The sequence below is a fragment of the Cuculus canorus genome, chromosome Z, assembly GCF_017976375.1.
Source record: "Cuculus canorus isolate bCucCan1 chromosome Z, bCucCan1.pri, whole genome shotgun sequence".
Taxonomy (NCBI): Eukaryota; Metazoa; Chordata; class Aves; order Cuculiformes; family Cuculidae; genus Cuculus; species Cuculus canorus.
The window spans coordinates 40,321,427-40,345,790 of record NC_071441.1 but is presented as its reverse complement, the minus strand read 5'-3'; the positions used below and the strand labels follow the sequence as shown (position 1 = coordinate 40,345,790).

Below are 24,364 nucleotides of genomic sequence, written 5' to 3'. Positions count from 1 at the left end.
AGTCAACAGTTTTAACCAGAAACACAAACCAAAATCCCCCAGTCAAAATTGCAGGAACCAGAATGAAGTTTATTAACTTCCAGAAAGAACTTCTTTGTATAGAAGAGAGTGCTCCATTACATAAAAGGATTATTAGTTATTAACATAATTCTTTCAACTGTATACATTATGATTTTTTTTCATATTCTATGGAAGCTTAATAAATTATCCCCAGAAACTAGCTGCATCTAAGCTTGACTTAATATTGTGCATGTTTTCTCGACGCTGTTTGGTATAAATATTTGCCTCTCCTTTTTGCAACCGTTGCCTCAGAGCAGACTTTTGCTGTTTGGTCAGTTGACGTTTTATCTTCTGTTTCACCAGTTCCTACAATGAAACAATCAAATTCAGTATCAGAACTGTTGAAAGACAATTCTAAGACATGCCACAATGATACTGTATTTTCAGTACCAAAATGAACATGCATGAACTTAACTGGAAGAAAATATCTGTACACTGAGAAGTTAGCGATCTATACAACACCTAAGGTAAGTAAGCCCAGGTCTGTGCTGTGCTGGCAGTTCCAGATCCACAAGGACCTGGAGAAGTGGGCCTGTGCGAACCTAATGAAGTTCAGCATGGCCAAGTGCAAGGTCCTACACCTGGCTGGGGAATGAGGTGATTTAGAGCAGCCCTGCAGAGGACTTGAGGGGACTCATTGATGAGAAGCGCAACATGAGCCAGCAATGTGCACTCACAGCCCAGAAAGCTGGACTGCATCAAGAGAAGCGTGGCCAGCAGGCTGAGGGATATTATCCTCCCCCTCTACTCTGCTCTGGTGAGACCCCACCTGGAGTATTGTATCCAGTTCTGGAACCCTCAACATAAGAGGGATATGCAACAGGTTCAGAGAGAAGGGCTACAAAGACAATCAGAGGGCTGGAGCTCCTCTGCTAAGAGGACAGGCTGAGAGAGTTGGATTTGTTCAGCCTGGAGAAGAAAAAGCACCAAGGAGACCTTATAGCAGCCTTCCAGTACCTGAAGGGGCTACAAGAAAGCTGCGGAGGGACTTTTTCCAAGGGCACGTCATGATAATATGAGGGAGAATGGCTTTAATTTGGAAGGGGGAAGATTTAGATTAGACTTTAGGAAGAAATTCTTCACAATGAGGGTGGTGAGGCACTGGAGGGTGGTGAGGCACTGGTTGTCCAGGGAAGCTGTGGCTGCTCCATCCCTGAAAACGTTCAAGGCCAGGTTGGATGGGGCCTTGGGCAGCCTGGTCTGGTGGGAGGTGTCCCTGCCCATGACAGGGGAGTTGGAACTAGATGATCTGGGAGGTCCCTTCCAACCCAAACCATTCTATGATTCTAATACTTTAATTAGGCAATAGAAATGCTTTGAAAAGACACAAACTGAAAAAGCAGATATTTACTTTTGGTACATGTCACGAAAGAGCTGAATACACATACCAATGTGTATTCCAAACTAGATTTTTCAGAACTTCTGCTCCTGACAATGAAAGTAAGACTGAACATAGGTACCCCTATTTAAAAAGGTTAAAAAATACCTCATCGATCAGTTGTCAGCTGAAACAAGTTTATTCCTATTTTGTACAACATTGGAGTTTCTTCCTTTAACAATTAAAATGCATTTTAAAAAATGCAACAGAGGTATTTACACTGACTGGTGTGACTGATGTGTAGTCTGGGGTTGAAGACAGACATTAAATTCTGCTGTAAAATATTCTGATTTATATAATGCAGAAAGTAAAATGAATTCATATTGCCAAAGAAATCACTATTGAAGTGAGTTCATACAAATGTTTCAGAAAAGAATGTGAAGAAAACAGGTGAACTCTAAGAAAACAGGTGAAGAAGGTCAAATTAAATCTTGGATCAAGCATCCACTTTTAAAATACAAAACCACTAATTGTAGCCAGCAACAGAAATGAATGAAATGATTATATGTTAATGAATTAACATACATTAACATACCTTAGCCTGTTCATGGTTAAATGAGAGCTGTTAATGCTGATGTAGAGCTTTTGTGAAAGAGTAAAGAGCAATACATGAATGAAAGCACTGTAAATCATTCCCCCTAAACAATTACAGAAGTACCAGTCCTATTTTCCTGTGGGCATGGAAATGCAAACTGGAGAGGTTCATGGTAACAGTCTTTCTAAAGATAATGAATGCTACGTAACATAAGCAACTTAACATTGTCTGAGAGTAAACTAGATAATAAAATAAGAACTATAATATTTACCGCTGGAATGGTTGAACAGCTCCCAATACTTCTGACTGATGCAATACTTCTAGTACTTGTTCTGTGCTCAGCAATGTGCCCGATACTCTCTTCATTTCTAAAATACATAGATCAATGTTTTATTCCACTAGTAAGATAAATATCCTTTGCCTCTACAAGCATCATATTTTACTCTTTAACTTCTTGAGATATAATTGGAAAACTGCCAACAGAACATGGAAGTCATCCAGAACATTAAATATTTTAATATTTAATTTTAAATATTTTAAATATTAACATTAATTGTTAAGAACAGGCATTTTATTGAAGGAGGAATTCATTGCACAATTGCCACGCGTATATTAAGCACATGAAAAAATATTTCAGATTCTTCACAATGTCTTGATAATTGATTTCACTAAAAAGCAAAAGCAGATGAGTGGGAGTTTGATATATACATCCAGATACACATTGGGATTGCAAACTCAGAATTTCATGTACAAGGGGCTAGGCTTAGAGTGAGCAGGAATTTCTAAGTATGTCAGGGAAGGAATTAAAAGCTAGAACACACAGTACAATACATATGAATAATACATTCCAAAGAGTTTTTGCTAACACAGGAGAATAATTTGACTTTTAGACAGAGCATTCAAATTACCAACTTGTTCATAGAAGTTATTTACAGGCAGTATTTTAATACCAAGAACTCTTTCTTTCACTCTGAATATTAACTGAAATAATGGAAAAGGGGAAAAAAAATCCACTACAGAATATAGCTTGTCTATGCATTACATCTAAGACCTGTTCTCTTATTAGATACTAGTACACAGCTGGACAACTGATCTGTCACACATTCCATGTTAAGCATTGCTTACACGGTACCAGTCAACAGGTTATCTATCATGAGACCAACAGTAAACATATTAACTGCAATGTTTTAAATATAAATTTAATTTTTAGCCTTCAATTTAACCAAAGGCAGCTGAAGAGCAGTCTTTATTGAGCTACTTGAAAGATTTACATTTACTGAGGGGTGAGGGGAAGAACCAAATTTCTAGATAGTAAATATAAATCTTTACCTGTAATGCCTGAACTTCTCATTTAAAGCTGACAAGTCAACCAGATGATGGCATTTGTCTCCATCCTCCTCATCATTACAACATCCTTCTTGACCTGACTGATTTTCAACTTCAACATTTTCAGTTATGCTTTTGCCCTCAAAAGAGGCAACTTCAGAACTCTCTGCATTTTCACCAGACTTCCAAAGCACATCTTGCCCTTCAATTTTCTCTAAAGCTGAACTCAACTTCGACATATTCAGCCTTTGGGCATTTTCACAACTTTCAGTGGTATCAGCCTCTTCATTGCTATACATAAAAACATTAGAGGTTCCGCTTTCAGACAAATCATCCACTTCATACATGAATTCTGTATCATTTTCTTCATCTCTGCTGTAGAAGTCAATCTTATTCTCAGCATCTTCTACAAACTGTGATACCTCTCTTGTACTATCATCCTCATCAGAATGTGGTGGGCAAAGCAGTTCACCATCTTCCTGCATTTCTTTTGTATAGCCACTGGCAGCAATCTCTCTATCGAGAGAACACTCTCTTCTGTTAATAAAGTAAAAGCATATTTTCTTTTAATATGCTAAAACAACAAACTACCAATATGCTACATTTTGGATTAAAAATACTAATGAAGCTGGACTACAATTACCCAAACTGCTAACAAAAAGGATGTATTCTGTTGAAACACAGAACACCACCATGACAGTGCTAAGCTTTACATAAAGCATTAACAGAATGTAATCCAAGAGAAGCAAACTTCTACGGAAGATGATTCCATCTCCATAACCGGCATTTGTTTGATTATTTACTTAGAGGCAATTATTTTATTTTAGCAGGAAGGCAATCAGGCTTTAAGCTCATATGCAAGCAAACAGAAGAATATAAAGCGTAGACTGACACACAGAGATCGATTCAAGTGTGGTACGCCTCTGGAAAAGCGCTCAGAATGAAATAAAACCCTTTTCATTGCAAAAGCTGCAGATTTCAAAAAAGTGATAAAATACTTTTCAAAAGGGACAAAAAATGTTAGGAAAATTACTTTGAACATAAAAGCATTTTAAGAGGTATCTTTACCAGCATTTTAAAAATACATTTAAAATTGAAATCTAAATTAATCTTGAACATACTGGAACTGTCAAATAGGCTTTGTGAAGTGGGAGAAACTGATTCTGCATCACTGTTAACACTTCCTAAATATTAACCATTTGTATCAAGCTTTTGGATTGATCTCTCTTCCTTCTTTTCAAGAGGAAAGACAAAGGAGGCAGCTGCAGATTTGAAAGCCCACTTTAGCTTTTGGAAACAACTTACAGTAACTTTGGTTAAAAAAACACACCAGGAATGACAAAAATAAAACTTAAAATTGCACAGTTAGGCCTATTCTTTTTTATTTCTCCTAAAAGCATCTTTCACAGCACCCAATTTTCTCAGAAAAACAACAAAAATATCATAAATAGGCGAACTCATTTATCTGGCAGTTTTTACCTGATGTCTTTGAATGTTGGGAAGAGCTCACTCTCGTAGTTGAAGCGTTTCTTAAAGAATTCTTTAATACAGTTAACATCTCTGTCAAAATACCTGTGAAAGAATACAGAATTTTATAAACATAAAATCAAGACATGTACTACAAGGACAAACTCTTACTCTACACTTCTGGTTTTTCACCATATTTATTTGAAAAATTATTTCTATTAGTAATCCCAAGACAAAGGGCTAGGGAGACAGACTGCATGTTTGTTTCTAAGTTAATTTCTAAGCATTCCTTAACTGAACAACATCATTCTTTCTGCAAAGCAATTGATTTCATATTTATTCTAAAGAGACATTTCTACTCATTCATAAAACAAACCGTGTTTGGAACTTTTTTATGCTGCATGATAACAATATTAGAAAGTGAATCGGAAACAGGCTTACAGAAACAAGTCATGGTTGACTATTTGCTGTCATTGGCACTTGACAGATTTACTTTGAAAGCATTTTTAAACTTGAACCTACCATTCAGCATTTGCATGGGATGTTGATATCATCTGAGGGAAATCAATCATAGTAACATGGTCATCATTATCGACTATGAGATTAAATTCATTGAAATCACCATGAATCAAACCATGATTGGCAAGTTTTACAATTAGATCCATTAATTCACTGTAGACAGAGGCAGGATCTTCCATGTGGTGCACCTGGCACCTGAAAAGTTAAATAATAAAAAAAAACATATTCTGAATTTTGAAATACTTTATTTAATAATATAGGCAAAGTATATGAAATACATCTAACAGAATGACAAGGTAATTCAAGTTAAAAGGGGCCTCGTGTCTCTAGTCCAAAACCCTTCTCAAAGCTGAGTCAGCCCTGAGATCAGATCAGATAGTTCAGCGATTCTTCTAGTTGGGGCCTGAAAAATTCCAGACATAAGGAGAGACTGTGCAACCTCCTCAAGCACCCTGTGTCACTGCTTCACTATCCTCCATAGCAGAAAATTTCTCCTTATATCCAAGCTAACTTATGCTCACTGTCTTCCATCAGGCACCACTGTGATAATGAGTTATTTAAATAATGGGTATGCAAATTTTTATGTCACTCCTGTTTTATGTAATCTTATACAGGAAGACCTAGGACATAGGTCTTCCTGTATTCAAATGCTCCATGGCATTTTGTTTTACAAAAGTGTATTTTCTAGATTAAGTTAGAGGGAAAAAAATAATAATTAAAAAAAATCCTAATGCATTCCTGAATGTATACCTGAGAAAGCAAAGTGTCCCTAAGTGGCGAAATATAAATCATCTTCTTTTTAGAAACAAACCAAGCAAAGAGGCAGTTATCTTACTGTATCATAAACTAGCGGTCAGCACTTAGTTATCATGTGAAATATTTTAGTCTGGACTCAGCACTGCAGATTATGAAAATAGATAATTTGTACAATACAAAGAACAAACAACGGAAGTCTAGCATCTCTGTAACAAGCTTCTGTTGAACCCTTTCATATTTGTACCAAAATTAAATGGTAACATTTCTCATAGCCACAGGACTGTGTCATAAAATGTCCCACTAGCATTTTGAATGTGGAAGTCATGTTAACTGGTATCTTCCAAGGCAGGAATCTCATGTCGCAGGAACCACGGTAGACCAGGAAGATGTACTGTTAATGGAAGGGCATCAGTTCAGAGAATAGTTAGGGCAAACTGGACATACATCAAGTCCGTGGACCCTGATGTACACCTGGATTGCTGAGGAAGCTGGCAAGTGTCATCACAAGGCCACTCTTGATATTTGTTCATCAATCATGGTGACTGAAGAAAGGCAAATTTCATTCCCAGCTTCAAGAAGGGCAAGAAGGAGGACTCAAGGAACTGTAGGCTGGTCAGCTTCATCTTGAACCATGGGAAGGTAATGGAGCTGCTAATCCTGGAAACCACTGCCAGGCACATTAAGGATGAGAAAATCATCCAGAGTATTCAACTGCGTCAAGAGGAAGTCATTCTTGACCAGCTGATAAACATCTGTGCTGCAGTGACTGGTCCACTAGATGAGGAGACAGCAGTGGACAGTATCTACCTGGATTTCAGCAAGGTTTTGACACTGTCTCCCATAAGATTCTCACAGAAGAGCTGTTGAAGTATGTATGGTCTCTATGTGCAAACAGTGAGGTAGATTGAAAATTGCCTGAATGGCTGGGTGCAAAGTTTAGTTGGCAGTCAGTGACCAGCAGTGCTCCCTAGCAGTCAAAAATGGTTCCAGTCCTGTTTAACAACTTCATTAATTAGATGGTTGATAGGGCAGAGTGACATATTATTCCTCTATGAATAGCTGAAGAGAGCTACTGCTTTGCTAGGTTTGTGGGGTCGAGGGGAACAAGACGAAGGTCTAGTGGCCACTCCACATGAGCGGCTACATCAAAGCCCATGTGTGTAGTACAGATGAGTTGGGGAGAATAAGCTAGCCATTATGTCTCTGCCACTCATGTGCCTGTCATGATGACCAAACTGCCCCCGGTCACCCCTTCCCACATTATCAGTGCAAATATGCACATACAGAAGTTACAATATAGACACAGAACAAAAAAATCGGTGGTGATTCTGAAAGCAGAAGTATTAATAAGATTAATAGAAACCAATGTATGTTGTACCTGGATGACTTATGGATGTGGAAGCTGTGGGCTTTGTGTGTTAGAAATGGCTTGATGTATGACCTTGGAATTTTTCAGATCCCTACACACTAGTGGAGGTTGCACCAGCCGGGGGGTGGGGTGGGGTGGGGTGGGCAACGCAACCCACCATGTCCGTTATTGGTGGTGCCACTGATGAGGAGAGGTAAAGAAGGTAAGGAGCTGGGCTGATTGATACTCCAGATGTTATCACTCCAGAACAGACTATAACAGGACGAGAGAAGTGGGTCATAATCAGAGCTCCCTCTCAGCTGGTCTGAGACCCTCCACAAAGACATCAACATCACGGATCCAATCCCTCCAAACACTGGAGTGTCTACAAAAACTGGCCCTGCTCAAGCAAGGAGGCTGGACCAGATGACGTCTGGAGGTTCCTTCCAACCTCAACCATTCTGTGATTCTGTGACACGTGAAGTAAAGTAGGTAGACTAAGAAAAATTAAGTCCAGTTTGGCAGGAACTTTGCATAACCATTTACTTGTGAAAGACAGCGTAACAATTGTGAATCACAAGTCACCACCTCTATACTAGTTTTTAAACTCAGGCAATGGACCTCACAACCGGCTCTAGGTAGTCCTCCTTGAGCAGAATGTCAAATTATTTAACAAGGTGGGGAGACAGAATATAATGAACACTCTTCCATGTTACTTTTCAACTGTTAAACTTTGGTTTTAATTCCCTTTTGACTGAATTGCCAGCCTGAGATCTTGATGACTATACAAGAGCACAGACTGGTTAGATTTAACTAGACACTTTAAATCACTGTATAAGCCCCTAGGTTATCCAAAGTTATCAAGTAGATAAGCTTTATGCATTCTGCTCTGCAATCAAAACCAATCATCCCTTTATATACAAACTTCAATGATATTTATGTTTCTAGATGCTGAACAACTCAAGCAAAGTAATCTTCCTTGAAGAAGCAAAACCAGATTATAAGCATGAATTTTAAGCAAACAGAGCAGAAGTTCTAAAATGGTGATCTATAATCTTACACATGAATTACTACAGCAAGGATCATGAACTGGAGTTTAGAATGTGAAGGATATAATATCAATTATTGAATAGATCCAGTAACACACGGGAAGCGCAATTTAAACACAGAAAACAGCTACGGTACTAACCTGTATCACACTGTTCTTTAGATGTATTCCCTACTTAAAAATTTAGTCCATTTCACCACTTTCTTTGGACTAAGAAACAATTTCTCTGAGTAAAGACATAAGAGAAGCAAGCCTGTAATAAGTAGAATGTTAGTAAGTGCGGACCAGAGAACATTATTCAGCATGGTGAATTCAGAATTCACTCACATGACAAGGAGAAACCTTGACCCTCTTTACCTTACTGAACCTAACACTGTCAGGCTTTTGTAACACTGAGAATTCAAGCTTCAGTACTTACAAGGGATAGCCATCAATAAGTTCCATAACAACTGCATGCCTGTTGTAGTCTACAGGTTTTGGAACAGGAAATTTTCTATCATGCAAAGCCTGGGAAGAGATAACAAATTGAAGAATTAAAATTTAATATTTAAGAAAGTATGGCATATATTGACAAACTCCCAGCTAAGAAAAGCAATAAATACTACTGTGAAAGCAGCATATATTACTCAAATGCTAACTGGAAAGGTCAAATCACATGCTGAAGAAGGAAGTCAGCATAAAAGCCATTTGAACTTTCACTGCAAAGCCAAATAAAATTTGTAATTTTAAATGCTAAGCAGACTACTATATTGTCTACAGTTTAGTTACTGTGAATTCGAAAGAAAAACACAGCAGAATGGAAAAGCAACAGAATCTTATATGGTCTGTTAGCCCTAGGTAAGCAACTGGGAATAGGGTGCCAGGCATTAGAAAAACACTCCACGGTAATTTGCTGCCAACACAGTTCTACCTGACTAGTTAATCCATACTTGGCTGCCATAAGACAAAAGCTCATTCTTAAATATTAGTAACCAGCACTGCACCACAATAAAGATTAATCAAAGGAAGGTCATAATATTTTGAAGCTCTTCTGTTTGCCCTTTCTAACGCAAACTCAGTCATTCACTTGACCCACTTAATTCTGTATGTGTTCATTTGCTTTTTACTCATACTCTTGTTACCAGTGAATTTTTCTAAGACAGAGTTTTAAGTTAAAGCAACATAAATACAGCTTTTGTTACTTAAATAGTACACTATCATTACTTTTCAGCACACAACGCTCATCCACCTCTCTTTTCAAGGAAACTGATGCACATGATCATATTCCTACAAGTCCTGAACACATAATGCTTTACCAGTTGGACCATTTGGCTCAATACAAAGGTTCTAAATGACAGTAATAGTTCTTTCCCTCTCTGTGGAGGCCACTGGTCAAGGTTTTTTAAGAGCAACCATAACAAAAAAATTTAATGTATGCAGTACTGTTGAAGAGCACAAAAGGAGAATGGAAAACTAGTATTTTATAAATAGTTTTCCACTATCAACATCCTATTAAAGCAGGTCAAAAAATCTGTAACTCAAGAGTAGCCATACATGCTTGGTAATGAAATCTTATCCCCCAGTATAGAACAAAGTGTGACTTTTCAGATCAGAATACCACTGAAAGATTTCCCTCAACAGCACAGCAACAACTGAAAATACAGTAAATTAAAAAAAAAATAAATAAATTTTAAAAATTTACAGGTGAACAACAAAAAGAAAATAATTCTGACAAGTAGTTGTAAATTTCCTTACTTTCTAAGGTGTTTTTGCAAGGTTATGCAATAAATATTGCAGGAAAAAACATAGAACTGGTGAAATATAAATTATCTACACATAACTAATAACTTTATCTGAAATTCTTTACTGACAGCTGCTTCTGTTCCACACAAATTCCATGGAAAAGCTTCATTTTGTCATTGCAAAGTACATAAAACATATAGCACCAAAATTCTTGGAAACATATACTTCTAAGTCCACTAGTAAAAACAAAGAGGGTTGAGGTGGTATAAATCCACCAGTACTACCAATATGAACTGATCAAAAGACAGACTGAGAAGTCTTTAACTAAGAAGTCTGATATTGTGTAAATGGCCACCTACCTTCATATAAGCAAACTCCTTCATTGCAGCTAGCCGTGATAAATACAGCCATGACATTTTATGTCTGTGCTTGTGGTAGTCGCGTTTATTTTTCAGACTGCGAAAGGAAGTTCTTCCAAGCCTATGTAGTTTCAATGCAAATTGTTGCTCATCTTCATTTGCAACAATATAAATATCTAGAAGACATATAGTGGCATAGACCTAAGAAATAAATTGTATCTAACAATCTAATATCTAATGAAAAACTGCAGCAATAAGTTGGTTACTTCACTTTTAACAATTACTATTTCTGGTATAGCAAGTTCTAGCACAGTTAGTAAAACCCAGTTAAATTTATATATTGTACATTAAAAAGATGAAAGAAATTATTGTTAAAGAGATCATAGTTAGAAGAAATATTGACGTGATCTGAAGTATCTTTCACAGTAGGGCATCTTAAGGTTCTTACATTCAGTTCAACATCCCTAGGCTACCTGCACAGCAAAGAACAACAACAACTATAAGCTATCTTTGAGAGCAATATAGGGAAGATGCTGGTGTTCTTAATTGCACTCTGGAAGGGTCATCTTCCTCCTTTTGAGTGGACAGACAAACTAAGGGACCAGCCTCTTAATATAAATAGTGTTAACAAACAGCCTATATTTCACTGCTACCATTTGTCCTCAATAATCCCCTTCTCATTCTTCAATAACACAAGTTATATGCTGTGTCAAATCTACATGAAAGAGGAACCAAGATAGTACTCCAATTGTTTTGAGCCCATTTTACTTTGATATCTTAAGTGGGATGAAATAACTGAAAATATCTTTTTGCTAAAATCGTTTGAAACTCTTCACAAAGCATGAACCAAACAGCATCTAGTACAAAGTACTTCTTTAGGTGATGAACCAAGAATTAGACAAAAAGGTCAAAGCAGAATGACAATCTTGTGAAGAAACATTCAGATGGAGCCAGAAACCTCCATTCCAACAAGTGACTTATATATCTTGGTGTTTGATAGATTAACTGATATGGTGATCCAGGGGAAAACTTACCTACTGTCTATCACAACATTTACAATGTTACAACTGGGTTTGCTTAAAAAATGATTTTAAAAAGATCTTTTTTCTTACTTACCTGATTCTTTGCCAACACCCATCTGGTTTCCAACAGAATTTATAACTTGTCGGGAAGACAGAGTTTTCAAAGCAAGGTAATCATATCCTGCATTAGTTAATCGGTAACCTTGGACAGCTAAGTAAGAATAAAATACAAAACATTTCACGCCTCACTATGTATATATTACATTTAAATTAAGCCTCAGTGTAGTCTTTTTTCCTGTTTCAGCTTATAGTACACAACACCCAAAAAAGATTTCACCCACTGGCTCATTATCAATCCAATATGATGGAATGGTAAAGCTGTTTAAAATCCTACAACTTGTACGAAAATTGACAGCTAGGCAAAATACAGATATGGTGTTAGTCCCTCCCTAACAGAGGCAATGGCAGAACTTCAAGTAGCCTGGGAAAACCCAAGGAGCATTTTGGAACAAACCCATGTAGGAGACACACAGTACTGATCTGGGATTGTGTTGAACTACATCAACCCTTAATGCTCTAAAGAACTAGGATACAAAGGATATGAAGTTCCTGTAGTCTCCCACAGTATGTTTGCAAAGCCAGATGCAACTAAAAGGCTGAAGTAAACTGCAAAAGGCCTGCATGACTACTACTTGTTGTACGTCAAGGAATAAAAACTACTTTAGTAGCTGTTTCTTGGGAGGTGAAACATACAAGGCTTTTGCAGTCTGTTCCAGTTTGTGTACTCTAGGACTGTAACCCATGTGGGATGGTATGTACTTGGATATTGCCTTAGCTTATAATTCTTTAAATTTTCAGTACTTTGGTGACTGCGCAAAAAAAGTTAACTGTTCACCTCTTTCTGCTTGCCATCTTTATCATTTATTCATTACCAGCAGCTCAGCAGACAGCTACAATATTTGGTGTTACACAAAGGCATATTCCATGCGCAGGTGCAAGAGAAGATAAGTTTAGCAAGTTCTCTGGATGCTCAAACATGCCAAGCTGGAGTACTTTCGCAAGTACAACTCTGAGGCATTGAGGACAGAAAGACAGAAGGAGCCCAACAAAAAATGTACACCTACTTTTAGTTCGTTCATAAGCTAGCAGCTTGTGCTTCACCAACTCTCTCAAAATTTTATTACAGCCACCATGTTTAAGGCTGGCTATGGAAGCAATTAAGCTAGCAGGAACTATTTCATGGTTCTTCATGCCCATTTCCACCTAAAAGAGTAAATAAAAATAGATTTGTTAGCCCTTTCAACATTCAAAAATAAAGATTCCAAGTGAAATTAAATAAAACACCAGGATACGAAACTGTTGGAATGGGTCCAGAGGAGGGCTACAAAGATGATCAGAGGGTTGGAGCACCTTCTATATGAGGAGAAGCCGAGAGAGTTGGGGTTGTTCAGCCTGGAGAAGAGAAGGCTTCAGGGAAACCTTACAGCCACCTTCCAGTACCTGAAAGGGCTACACGAAAGCTGGAGAGGGACTGTTCACAAAGGGTTGTAGTGATAGGACTGGGGACAATGGGTATAAACTGGAGAGGAGCAGATTCAGACTAGATATAAGGAGGAATTTCTTCACAGTGAGGGTGGTGAGGCACTGGCACAGGTTGCCCAGGGAAGCTGTGGCTGCCCCATCCCTGGAGGTGTTCAAGGCCAGGATGGATGGGCCTTGGGCAGCCTGACTTAGTGGGAGATGTCCCTGCCCATGGCAGGGGGGTTGGAACTGTATGGGCTATAATGTGCCTTCCAACCCAAACTATTCTATGATTCTGTGATCTACAAAGAATGATTTATTTTTTTTTTTAATGACTCAACCAAAACTTTTAATACGCATCACCGCCACTGGATATCCTCAGAATACTTCAGTCTTGAAACTTGCACAGTACCATTCAGAAGATCAACAGCTGATTACATTTTGGTCTTGGAAGCGACAAAGGAGCCGTTCCACATCTCCGAATGGAGGTTCCTTCCTCATACTCACACAGCCACGAATCAATTCTCCTTTCCTGCTGCCGGTGCGGTCAGACAGGCCAAGCAGTGCAGTCTGTTTACCACGCAGGTGGCAAAACCCCCTCTGCCAAGACCTCACACCCCTGCTCGCCCCTCGGGGGCCCAAACCCCGTGCTGGGGAACCGATTACCCTTGCTCGACCTCTGTTCTCCTGGCAGCGGCCGATCCCTGCGAGGCCGGAAGGGAAGAAGGACGCCTCCCGGGCCGGGAAACACCGACAAGGCGGGAGGCGGCGAGAACAGAACCCAGCCCCGTGTCCCCCCCGCGGAACAAGCCTCACCGCTGTCAGCACCCTGAAGTGCTCCCTCGAGAGGTACCGCAGCATCACTACGTTCAGCTTCCCCATCGCTGCTGTGGCCAAGAGTTCACTTAGCGCGGAGAAGTACGAAAGGCTACCGCTCTTCCCCCAATCTCTCCCCCACCGTGAGCGCCCCGGAACACGGTATCTTCCTCCGCCCCCACTGCGCATGCGCGGAGTGCCGGGCACAGGAGCACTTCCGGGTCGGCGCCGACACGTGCTCGGGTTCCGGCGGCTGCGCGGGATGTGGCGTCCTAGAGCGGGGCGGGATGAAGGGGGTCTTAAGCATTGTCCGGGCCCAGGCCCTGGGCGCTTCCTGCTGGACCGGGCTGCTCAAAGCACCGCCCAAGGATGGGGAATTCCCTGAGCAACCTGTGCCAGCGCCTCATTGGGTCCAGAGGAGGCTACAAGGATGATCAGAGGACAAGAGCACTTCTGCTACAAGGACAGGCTGAGAGAGTTGGGCGTGTTCAGCCTGGAGAAGAGAAGGCTTCAGGGAGATCTTACAGCGACCTTCCAGTACCTGAAGGGGCTACAGGAAAGTTGGGGAGGGGCTGTTCACAAAGGCTTGTAGTGATAGGACTAGGGTGAATGGGTATAAACTGGAGAGGGGCAGATTTCGTCTAGAGATAAGAAGGAGTTTCTTCACAGTGAGGGTGGTGAGACACTGGCACGGGTTGCCCAGGGAAGCTGTGGCTGCCCCATCCCTGGTGGTGTTGAAGGCCAGGTTGGATGGGCAGCCTGGCAGTGGGAGATGTCCCTGTCCATGGCAGGGGATTGGAACTAGATGATCTTTAAGGTCTCCTCCAACCCAAACTATTCTACGGCACTAAAAATGCCAGCAAATAAACTCTCCGAGACTCGTTCTGGAGTTTCTTAAAAAGCAAGCATCCTTCATCAGGCCCGTACAACATGCGGGAGTACTCTCCATAAATCATATACAGTGAGACAAGAGCTGGATACAGAATATATTTCCCACTTACATGCATTTGTATAAACTTTCCCAGAAATCTTATGCATATTCGGGATATATGCATAAGGACTAATTTTAATGTTATTGTGAACTTCGAAACAATCAAAACTCCTGCTCATTTGGAGCTGGCTCCAGCTTTCTGCCTGACCTTCCCTTTGATATAAGGAAAGGCTCCAAACAGAAGTGGTTGCAGAAGAAGAGACTTCTGTTCAGCACAGATCATACTTCACACAAGACTTTATAATCTTCAAAGAATGAACAATGTCTGGGAAAACAGACATTTGAAAGAAAACGTGCTAATAGAGGGACATTATGTCTAACTTTCAAAGAATTCATTTACTAATATGGAACTTGAGTGTAAATTAGAAATACTCCACTTCTTGTAATAGTAACCACTTCAGTTTGTTGGGTTTTTTTTCCTTTTTCCTTTAATGTGATAGAGTAGCTCAGATGTGTGGGCAGCGCAGTCACCATAGGATGGAGGATAGTCACTGTAGATGGAGTGAAATAAGAGTACTTGAAGAATGTTCATTTGCAAGAATCTTCTGCTGGATCTGTATGAACATTTTTTAAACCAGTTCCTACGACTCCAGCTAAATCGGTTTGGTTTCCATCCTCTCCACTTTTCCTTTGGTTCCTACTCCTCAGCTTTTAAGGTCTCTCGAAATCATAGAGATGCCTATGGCTTGTTGAATTGCTGTTAAGAATTATTAAAGACTAGCAAGACTAGTATTTTCTGCTAACTGCATTTGTGAAAATAGCTGAATTGCACTAGCAGTAAAACAAACGAAAATTAGTTTGGACAGTCTCTTGACATGGAGAATTTTAATGATCTGGTGGCTCTGTTGGCTTCACAGGGAACTTCAGTGCCTACTTCAGGCACCAGCCTTAAATGCCTTCAGTTGGTGGCATGAATATATCCATGTATTTTACAGGACCCTAATTACTTATTTAGTGAGCGGGTAATGAGACAATGTGTATGTACGTCTGAGTTATGTATCTGTTATGTAACTTTACATGTGGGTAAATCCAGCTTTTATCATAAATTCTTCAAAACTGGATAGTTACTCTATAGGAATCTTTTCAACTACAGCGTTAGAATACCAGCACTCTCCTGCCAGGGCTATTGCAGTTAATAGGTGTTTTGCATAGTGTAGGAGAACTCAAATTTTTTAATGACTAAACTGGTTTCAAAATACACCCACAGCCACCAAGAACTACTGAGGCAGCCATACATTCAGCAACAGATAGCTTTTGTATTGGTCTGAAGGAGGACAAGTGAGTTTTGAATCTGTAACCCAGTGGGAGTATGTATGCACAAGGAAGAGATAATACTGGAATAGAAACCTTTTGAAAGTAACTTGCTTCTTCACATAGAATGAAATTAAGATTAAGATTCTTGTTTGAGGAAATAAAGCTTATAGAAAGTTTTATCAAGTATTTAGACAATTCGCAAAAAATTAATTGGATTAAAAAGAAGGTACAGTGGTCTTGCTGCTACAGGAATGGTAAATTATAAATTTTATAGCAAATTTTGATCAAAATTCTGAGTATAAAATTGTGCATGCCTTTTTAAAATAAATTTTAGAATATTTGTGAAATACCTGATTCCATGCCTAAGTTTTTATTACTGTACGTCAATTTATCATGGTATTGGAAATGCGAAGTAAGAATTGCTTGCTGCAGAGCAGCAGCATTTTTCTCAGGAAGCCATTTGATTTTTGCACAAGATGCAAGCTTTATGTTTAGGGCAGTTTTCTCCTTTACATTTCACTGTCCTTCAAATTCACTGCTTTTAAAATAGAAGTACACAATTTTTGGCCTAGGAGCAGGGTGTCTTCTCATTTAGGGAAACTGAGATACTTAGCTCTCTAAAACATAAGCCCCATATGCTTATGATTGGATGAAGCACAGTTATGAACAGAATTTTTTTATAAATTCAGTCTTTACCTTTCTGGGAAAGTCTGGAAATACACTTCATAAATTTTGCAGTTCTGGTTGCAGTATAAATGAGACTTTCCAGTGCTGCAGTATATTTTTTTTCTGTCTCTGCTGTGATCTGGCCAGCTAGTTATGTGTTACTCCTTTCACAGGAATGAAATCTACTCAGTACGGTTCTTCTGATTTTAATAAAATATTAAAAATATTTTTCTATAAGGTATATTTAGAGCAGGGAGTTGTCTGGGTCAGTAGCAAGTACTCATTGCTGAAAAAATGCTAAAATGTATTTTGGGGAAATCAGAAGATGGTTTGGCTCTTAGTTGAGGAAGACATTCTCTGGATTTGAAAAGTGTAGGGAGTGGTGTGCATATTGGAGACAACTTTAACTGTTCTGTTCCCAAAGACTAAAAAGCAGTGGTCAGGTCTCTCTACAAAGCTGGAAATGGAAAGGTCAAATATTACACGTTTAAATGTATTTGCTATGCTGAAGTACAGTCATTAGAACTCTTCAAACAATGAGTTTCATCCTTACTGTCCAATCTTGCCTTTGCATTACCTCTGTTCTAGAAGTTTCTGAGATTTTTCTATCCCCAATGTGTCTTTTTTCTTTCAAGATTTGTGGAAACATGTCCAGCGTTTCTTCAGTACTTGCTCTAGAGCTGCCAGTTTGGCTGAGTTTTCAATGTTGAAAGCACCACATTTCTGAGATAATTTAAGGTAAGAAAAAAAAAATCCTTTTTTAAAATCCACACAGTATATAACAGTGGGACTTAAGTGCTCAAGACACTCTAGAACTTTACTGTCTGAATACTTGACAATTCTTTGACATTCTTCTTATCAAATTAAGTGAGGGACAAGAGAGACTTACGCTATAACCCTCAAACCGGCACTGTTCTGATGGAAGCATTCCTAAAAATGATTCAATTTTCTATTAATATCATTTGTCATCATTGTGCCATATAGGAAAGTGATGTGAACAAGCAGATTCAAGTATCAAGCTTGCACTGTGAATTGATAACTTGCTATCTTTCTAAATTCAGAGAAGTAAATTACTGCTTGGCTGAAAAAGAGAGGACGTCTCTGTGTCTAGATGATAATTTCTTGAAAGGCAAATAAAAAATGTATCCAGACAGTTCTTTGCAAGTCAGTTAATTTTTTCCTATTGAACAGATAGGCTTGAATAAAATGTGCAAGTGCACCTTAAATAAACCTCTGTGCTCCCTTTGTGGGGACCTTCCCAAGGAATGATGTGATGTGTAATTCTGAGCAGTGTTGATTCTGAAAAAAATTATGCAGTCAGTCCCGATATTGTACATATACACTTGATTACATAGAAGTGTATGTAGGGTATCATAAATGTATCTCTTGTGAACTGATCTGTGCATTACTTTATAATTGTTTTATCTTTAAGCACTTAATAGGAATCATAGGTTCATGATTTTTTCTGTATAATATCTTAAATCTATGTGTCAGAGGTCTCAGTGACAACAGAAGTAGTCTTGTGGGAGGCAATTCTAAAACTATTCTATAATATAATCTGTCCTCAAACTGAGAATCTGTCAAATTTAGTGTTACTCAATTGTTCAGAATTCTTTTACTCTTGTGTACAGTGCTGAAATTGAAAATAAAACTGCATTTGAATTTGTTCCCCTTCCTTTACATGGAAGAATTATGTTCTTTCATTGTTTGGGGTTTTTTTTTTTCAATGTTAGAGTAGATTAACTGGCTTTGCTGTTATAGCCATTTTCTACACCTGTCTTTTCCTTTTTTTTTTTTGATACACAGTCACATGTGCGCTTTTGATTTTCCTATATCTGTGTAGGAAGTCCAGATAGTTATTAAAAATGAGAATATGATACAGGAGTCTACAGAACGTTTTGCCTTCTGTATGCCATCCTTCTTGCAGTAAGTTACAAAAACATTTATAATCTTATGTCTTTAATATCACAGAGACTTCAGATTCTTAAGTAAAAAACATAAGACGGAAAAAAAAACCCATAGAATCATAGAATAGTTTCGGTTGGAAGGGACCTTAAAACAGTTCCAGTCCCCCTGCCATGGGCAGGGACACCTCCCACTAGGTCAGGCTGCCCAAGGCCCCATCCAACCTGACCTTGAACACCTCCAGGGATGGGGCAGCCACAGCTTCCCTGGGCAACCTGTGCCACTGCCTCACCACTCTCATGGTGAAGAAATTCTTCCTAATGTCCAGTCTAAATCTGCCCCTCTCCAGTTTATACACATTCCCTCTCATCCTATCATCACAAGCATTTATGAATAGTTCCTCTCCAGGTTTTTTGTAGGCACCTTTCAGGTACTGGGAGGTTGCTAAAAGATCTCTGACCCTTCTCTTCTCCAGGCTGAACAAGAGAAGGCTCAGAGGAGATCTTATAGTGAAACGTTTCATATTCTTTGCCAAAATAATCTGTTAGAAGGCAACCAAGCAGAGAGTTGCAGTAGATCAGCCAGAGCAACAGTTGCAATCACTGGATGTAATCATGAAACTGCCCAAAGTGATTTCACTTAACCGAGGCTATTGTTAGAGTCTTTCTTTTAATATCAGTATTCAAGAAATTGCAGGTTTTCTGACAGTCCTCTGGCTGGACAGCTGATTTTTTTAAATCATAATTTATTTTCTGGGTTAATTTTGTAAGAGCATTCCTGCAATGAAGCATTGTAGTGGTTTTACCCATTTGGTCCCCTGAATGCCTCCCCAGATTTTATGCAGAAAGAAGTTTTTGCCTCTGTCAGATTTTTGGTTGCTTCTGTCAAATCTTGTTCCTCTCTCTGTCTGTTTGACCTTTGTTGTATCTGACTAGTTAAGTTAAATATATTTAAGACCTTCAAAACAGCCTGTAAAGCCACTCTGTATTAAAAGTACATGTTGTATTTGAAAAAATAGCATTTTTTTGTTAACAATAAAACTCCATCTGTATGTTTCACCTGTTTTGGGAGGGGGTGTAGGAACTGAGGGAGATCTTGAAAGGCAACTTTTTTATTTGTTATGGTCAACTGAAGATAAAAAGGGATTTGGAGATTAAGGCCTAAGCATTATTTTGCTGTTAACACTCAATTTCCAGAAAATAATAGTTTCCTCTAGAGGGCGACGCTTCTCTTCGTTCTTTAAAGAGAATAGGAAAATACGATTTTTCCAGAGAACCGTCCTACTCTTGACTTGGATAGAATAATTTCTTTTCTAAGCAGTTGTTCTTCTAAGTAACTACAGTGTTTTAAGTTTAGTGTGGGAATAAAGTTGATGACACCTATTGTTTTGGTTTGTGGTTAGGCAGTAGTGTGAGAGGAATGCTATTTCCAAGGATTTTTCTCAGTTTTTCATGCTTTAAAAGTGAGTCGGTGTGTAAAGTAAGGAGGAGCAGATCCAAGGCAGATGACACAAATGAGCCAACCTAAATATCCCATACCACGGATGTCATGCTTAATATAAATAAGGAAGCCTTCCTGGATGTGCTGTTTATCTCTTCAGACACTGCTCTACTTGAGTGGTCTTTGTTTCCTCTTTTTCCCTTGGGCCATTTGCTCTTTTCCTCCTTCCACTGTGGTGCTTTTGTCTGGCTCCTGTGTCCTCTGAGTGCAGTTCTGTGTTCCCCACTCTCCCTGCTCTGGCTGTGACCAACTTGTCCACTGGAATTGCTGTGCTCCCCCTGTCTGCGATATGGCGGTCATTCCTACTAGCGTGTGTTATGCGATTACTGCTGGGAAGGCTATTTGTTTTGTATATTACCAGTATTAGTTGGTTTTGTTTTATTAAAAGCATCTTTATTTTAATCTTCGGGTCTTCTTTTCCTTTCCTTTTCCTAATACCCCTTCCCTGGGTAGTGGGGGAGACTGGGTTATAGAGAGGCTGTCTGGCTTTTAGCTGCTGACCAACTCAGGCTAAACTGGGACAGGGATAGGGGGTTACATCCAGTGCTGTGCCTGTCTCTTGAATATTGCTTTTGGCTCCTGGACTTAGTCAAGAGAGATTTTTTTAAGAGTCAAAAATCCTTTGAAAGCCAAAGTTTTTTGTAAGTCTAGATTTTATTGTAAAGTATGCATTTGTCTGGGCTAAATGACGAATTTTAGATACATCTTTCTAACAGCTGTCAGTTAGTAGTTCAAGGAAGCTCTGTAACTCAAAATATCTTTGTAGTGGTCTTTGATCACTCTTCCTTGCATTTCAGACTGTAATTTTCTTCTTCTTTCAAATCTTTCATGCTTCCAAAAATATTTATTGACAAAGAAAACAAATAGCAATCGAGTGGAAGAAAGTGGAGAAGTAATGGAATTATATTTGGGTTGTGATTGCAGCCATATGTATCCAATGTTTATGTTCAAACTTTCGTATCAAAGTATAGATTGCTACAAGTAATCCTAGAGTACAGATTAGTGTTATATTTGATTAGAGTAGATAAGAGTGGTCATCCTGAATGTGCTAAATTCTCATTGATTTTCCAAATTTCCTTACCTATAAACTAGCACGGTCTTACTGGTTGTAATAGTTATTGTTTAGTCAAAATATTCATTGATTTTACTGGGATTTCAGGCTTGGGCTACCAATCTGATAAGTGACTTACCTGTTTACAATCCCATAGACCATTCTTGCAAGTTGAATTTAATGCTGCGTTTGCAGGCTCCTGTCTTCTGTAACATATTAGGGTTTTTTTTCTTTTTGTTTTTGGGGTGATTGTTATATTATGCAGCTATATGAGTAGTATGGAAGGTTCTTTGAACCTTTTTGGTCTTGATGGCTGATGCCAGGTTGTTACAGTTTGAGAGTCTGAAATCTGCCACGTGCTGTTCTTTACAGAACTGCTGGGGTTTGTTAATTTCTCCTTTTATCTAATATTAGTTTTTAAGATTTCAAAAGGCCGCAATACTAATCAGATGACCTACTGCCACTGATTAAGAATGCTTTGCCTGCATGCTTTTGCCAGTTTCCTGTGTCCCCGGGATGTGCCAGTTCGGCTCTCTGGGTTGGTAGAGAGCTGGGTCAGCGGTGCTGGAGGGAGAAAAGACTTCCTTGTATGTGTTTTAACAAGAGTTTGACCAGGAAACAAGAGCAGCCATGAGTGAGAGCTGGAGCCATACGGCCAAGCAGCGGATGAGAAGTGAATTATTTGCCTCTTGTGAGAGTAAGGGAAGATGGGGGGTCATCATCTGTTTCATGAAATCTTGTCCTAAATGAGCCCTGGGGCATTGTTTCCCATAGCGCCTCTCCAAATCCTTTCCCTTGAGGTACTTGCTTGATGTCTTTGGCCATAGCAAGTCCACATTTTATTAAAGTACCAAAATTTACTGCATTTAATTACTTTGTGCCTTTCTTATAGAGAAATGTCTGAATACATGTGTGTGTCTAGCAGATGAGTCAGTAAATTCATTTATTATAGTGTAGATAGTAGCATTCGATTTGATTGCCTTTTTTTAAAAAAATAGAATTAGTAGAATACATTTCCTCAGCATAATAAGGTTTCTCTGAAAGATATTTGAAGGATTTATTTGTGCATTTTAAGTTTTATTCTTAGTTTTATTACATGTGGATTTGGAGGAAAGAAGGGCAGTATTATAAGCGTATTTTTCTACTCGGTTCTAATCATGCTTTTGTGGCTCTGTGGTGTTATTTCCTTAGACACTCCATGTACTATTGCAACTAAGGTAAATTTAAATAAAAATAAAAATAGAAGTCTCATTCCTTATACACTTTCTTCCTTTCTTTCTTTTATTTTTTTATATCAGAATACATTTATAGTAATATTGCTGATGAAAGAACTGTAGTGGACTTTCAGGCCAATAAAAATAACCAGTTTTAAACAGAAGGCTGTTGGCTATCAGAAGCCAGTTTGAAATTATCTTCGGTATTTAATAAACAAATAATTTTATTATGTCTCTTCAAGAATATATGAAATACTTACTGAAAGAAGGTAGTTAAAATTAACATCAACTTGACACTGCAAATGAAACAAACATCACAAGGACCAAACAGTTTTCCTGCCAAAAGGATAACTGCAGTTTGGCAATCAGGACAATAAAATTTTAAATTCCTCTTTTCTTAGTTTTTTAATAAACTTTTTAATATTTCATTTTTAGACCTTGAATTTTCTTTCAAAAAAGTATTTTGAAAAGTTTTAACAGAAGACGAATTTGTCTGCTTTAAGAATGTTTTAATACATATTTGATATTGTATAAAATGTGTATGCCTATAGTGCTTGGGTTTTTTTTTCTACTAGAGCTTTGCACATCTGATAATGTTCACAGTTAATGTATGATTTTTTGATTAAGATTCGGTTATCATTTTTTTTTGCTACTATAAATGTTTAAGTAATCTAAGCTCCTTTATGTACTTCATGTAATTGTATGTAAAGTGTTTTTAAATGACATTTTTTACATTGTCGGAACTCTAAAGTAATAATTTAAGGAAAGAAGCAAAGCTGCCTAACATAAATTACATAAAGGACTCTAGATGTCGGTCGCACATATATATGTAAGAAAATGCTTATGTAGTGCTTATTCTGAAAGTACTTTCTATGTAAGTTTATGCTTTAAATAGATTTCCTTTAGAAATTATGTCAACAGACATAATCTTCGAATAGAAATAATTGTTTAGTTTTGAAGATACTAGAATCTATCTCCATTTGAACAAATCTCTTTAATCCTTTGAATTCTGTTGGTAATGCAGGCGAAGAAAAGGTCTCAAAGACTGGGTGGTGCCTATGTATATCGGGCATCTGGCTGTTGGTTTCCAAGTGCACAGGTCAGTGTTTGGTCACCTGTGTCTGTTGAATTGGTGACTTTAACACAGTTCTCTACACCCTCCCTGTTCTCTAAGGCTTATTTTGGGGCTTTTTATTATTAAAATAATATATTAAATACTGTTTAAACTATAATTTAAAGTTTTATTTTTATCTTTACAATTACCATGTGGTTAAAAGACTCAAGCCCTTTAAAGCAAATCTGTGAAAAAGCTAAATGCTCGATAGGCAGGAATCTTGGCAAAGACCTGCATACTTAGCTTGTGCAGAGAAACAGATTTGAGTGCTTTCAAAATTTTGAAATAACTTTAATGGATAGAAAGAGAGCTGTTGGAATATGTACTGATTTTTCCACTTAAAAAAAAAAAGTTGTTCTGTCTAACCAGGTTCCAGTCTGCCATTCACACATGTCATATATTTCTACCCATGGAAGTGTAGATGGAAATATGGAGCCAGTGGTCCTCTGTGCTGGTATTTTTTTCAGAATTTTGTTTGGTTTTATTTTAAACTTCAAAGAGAATTTAACTTCACAGTAACTGTGAAGTCTGTTATCAATATGATTAATTTAGGATATGTATGACGTTGTCATTAATAAATAATGATTATTGGCACAGCAAATATTTCACTTCCCTTAATTCTTTCTTTTTTCCTCCTTTCCTTTAATGATAGGTATATTTCTACATACAAGGTAAGATTTTTAAAATGAACGTGTATTGACATATGGTTTTCTTGGAAATACAGGCTTGGATCTGTGGCTCTTCAGCAGTCACCCAAATACACGCTGAATATTTTTCCCTAGTAAAGCAGTT

At 38.2% G+C, this 24,364-nt stretch overlaps 1 protein-coding gene across 1 annotated transcript; it reads right to left on the bottom strand.

The window, feature by feature from the left end:
- Window positions 1-48: 48 nt before the first annotated feature.
- RIOK2 (RIO kinase 2) lies at window positions 49-14,053 on the bottom strand. Its single transcript, XM_009561646.2, has 10 exons — window positions 13,878-14,053; window positions 12,665-12,803; window positions 11,635-11,751; window positions 10,519-10,694; window positions 8,856-8,944; window positions 5,289-5,480; window positions 4,779-4,871; window positions 3,303-3,836; window positions 2,245-2,341; window positions 49-366 (listed from the first exon to the last, which is right to left on the bottom strand). The coding sequence occupies exons 1-10, from the start codon at window positions 13,941-13,943 to the stop codon at window positions 205-207; spliced, it is 1,665 nt and encodes a 554-aa protein (XP_009559941.2). The 5' UTR covers window positions 13,944-14,053; the 3' UTR covers window positions 49-204.
- Between the last annotated feature and the right edge of the window lie 10,311 nt (window positions 14,054-24,364).

Excerpts from the sequence above, each read along its gene's own strand:
- RIOK2 (XM_009561646.2), bottom strand. The coding sequence starts at position 13,943 with ATGGGGAAGCTGAACGTAGTGATGCTGCGGTACCTCTCGAGGGAGCAC. Across the intron at positions 12,804-13,877 it reads ACTTCAGGGTGCTGACAGCG|GTGGAAATGGGCATGAAGAA; the intron begins GTGAGGCTTGTT and ends TTACTCTTTTAG. Across the intron at positions 367-2,244 it reads GCTGTTCAACCATTCCAGCG|GAACTGGTGAAACAGAAGAT; the intron begins GTAAATATTATA and ends GTTTCATTGTAG.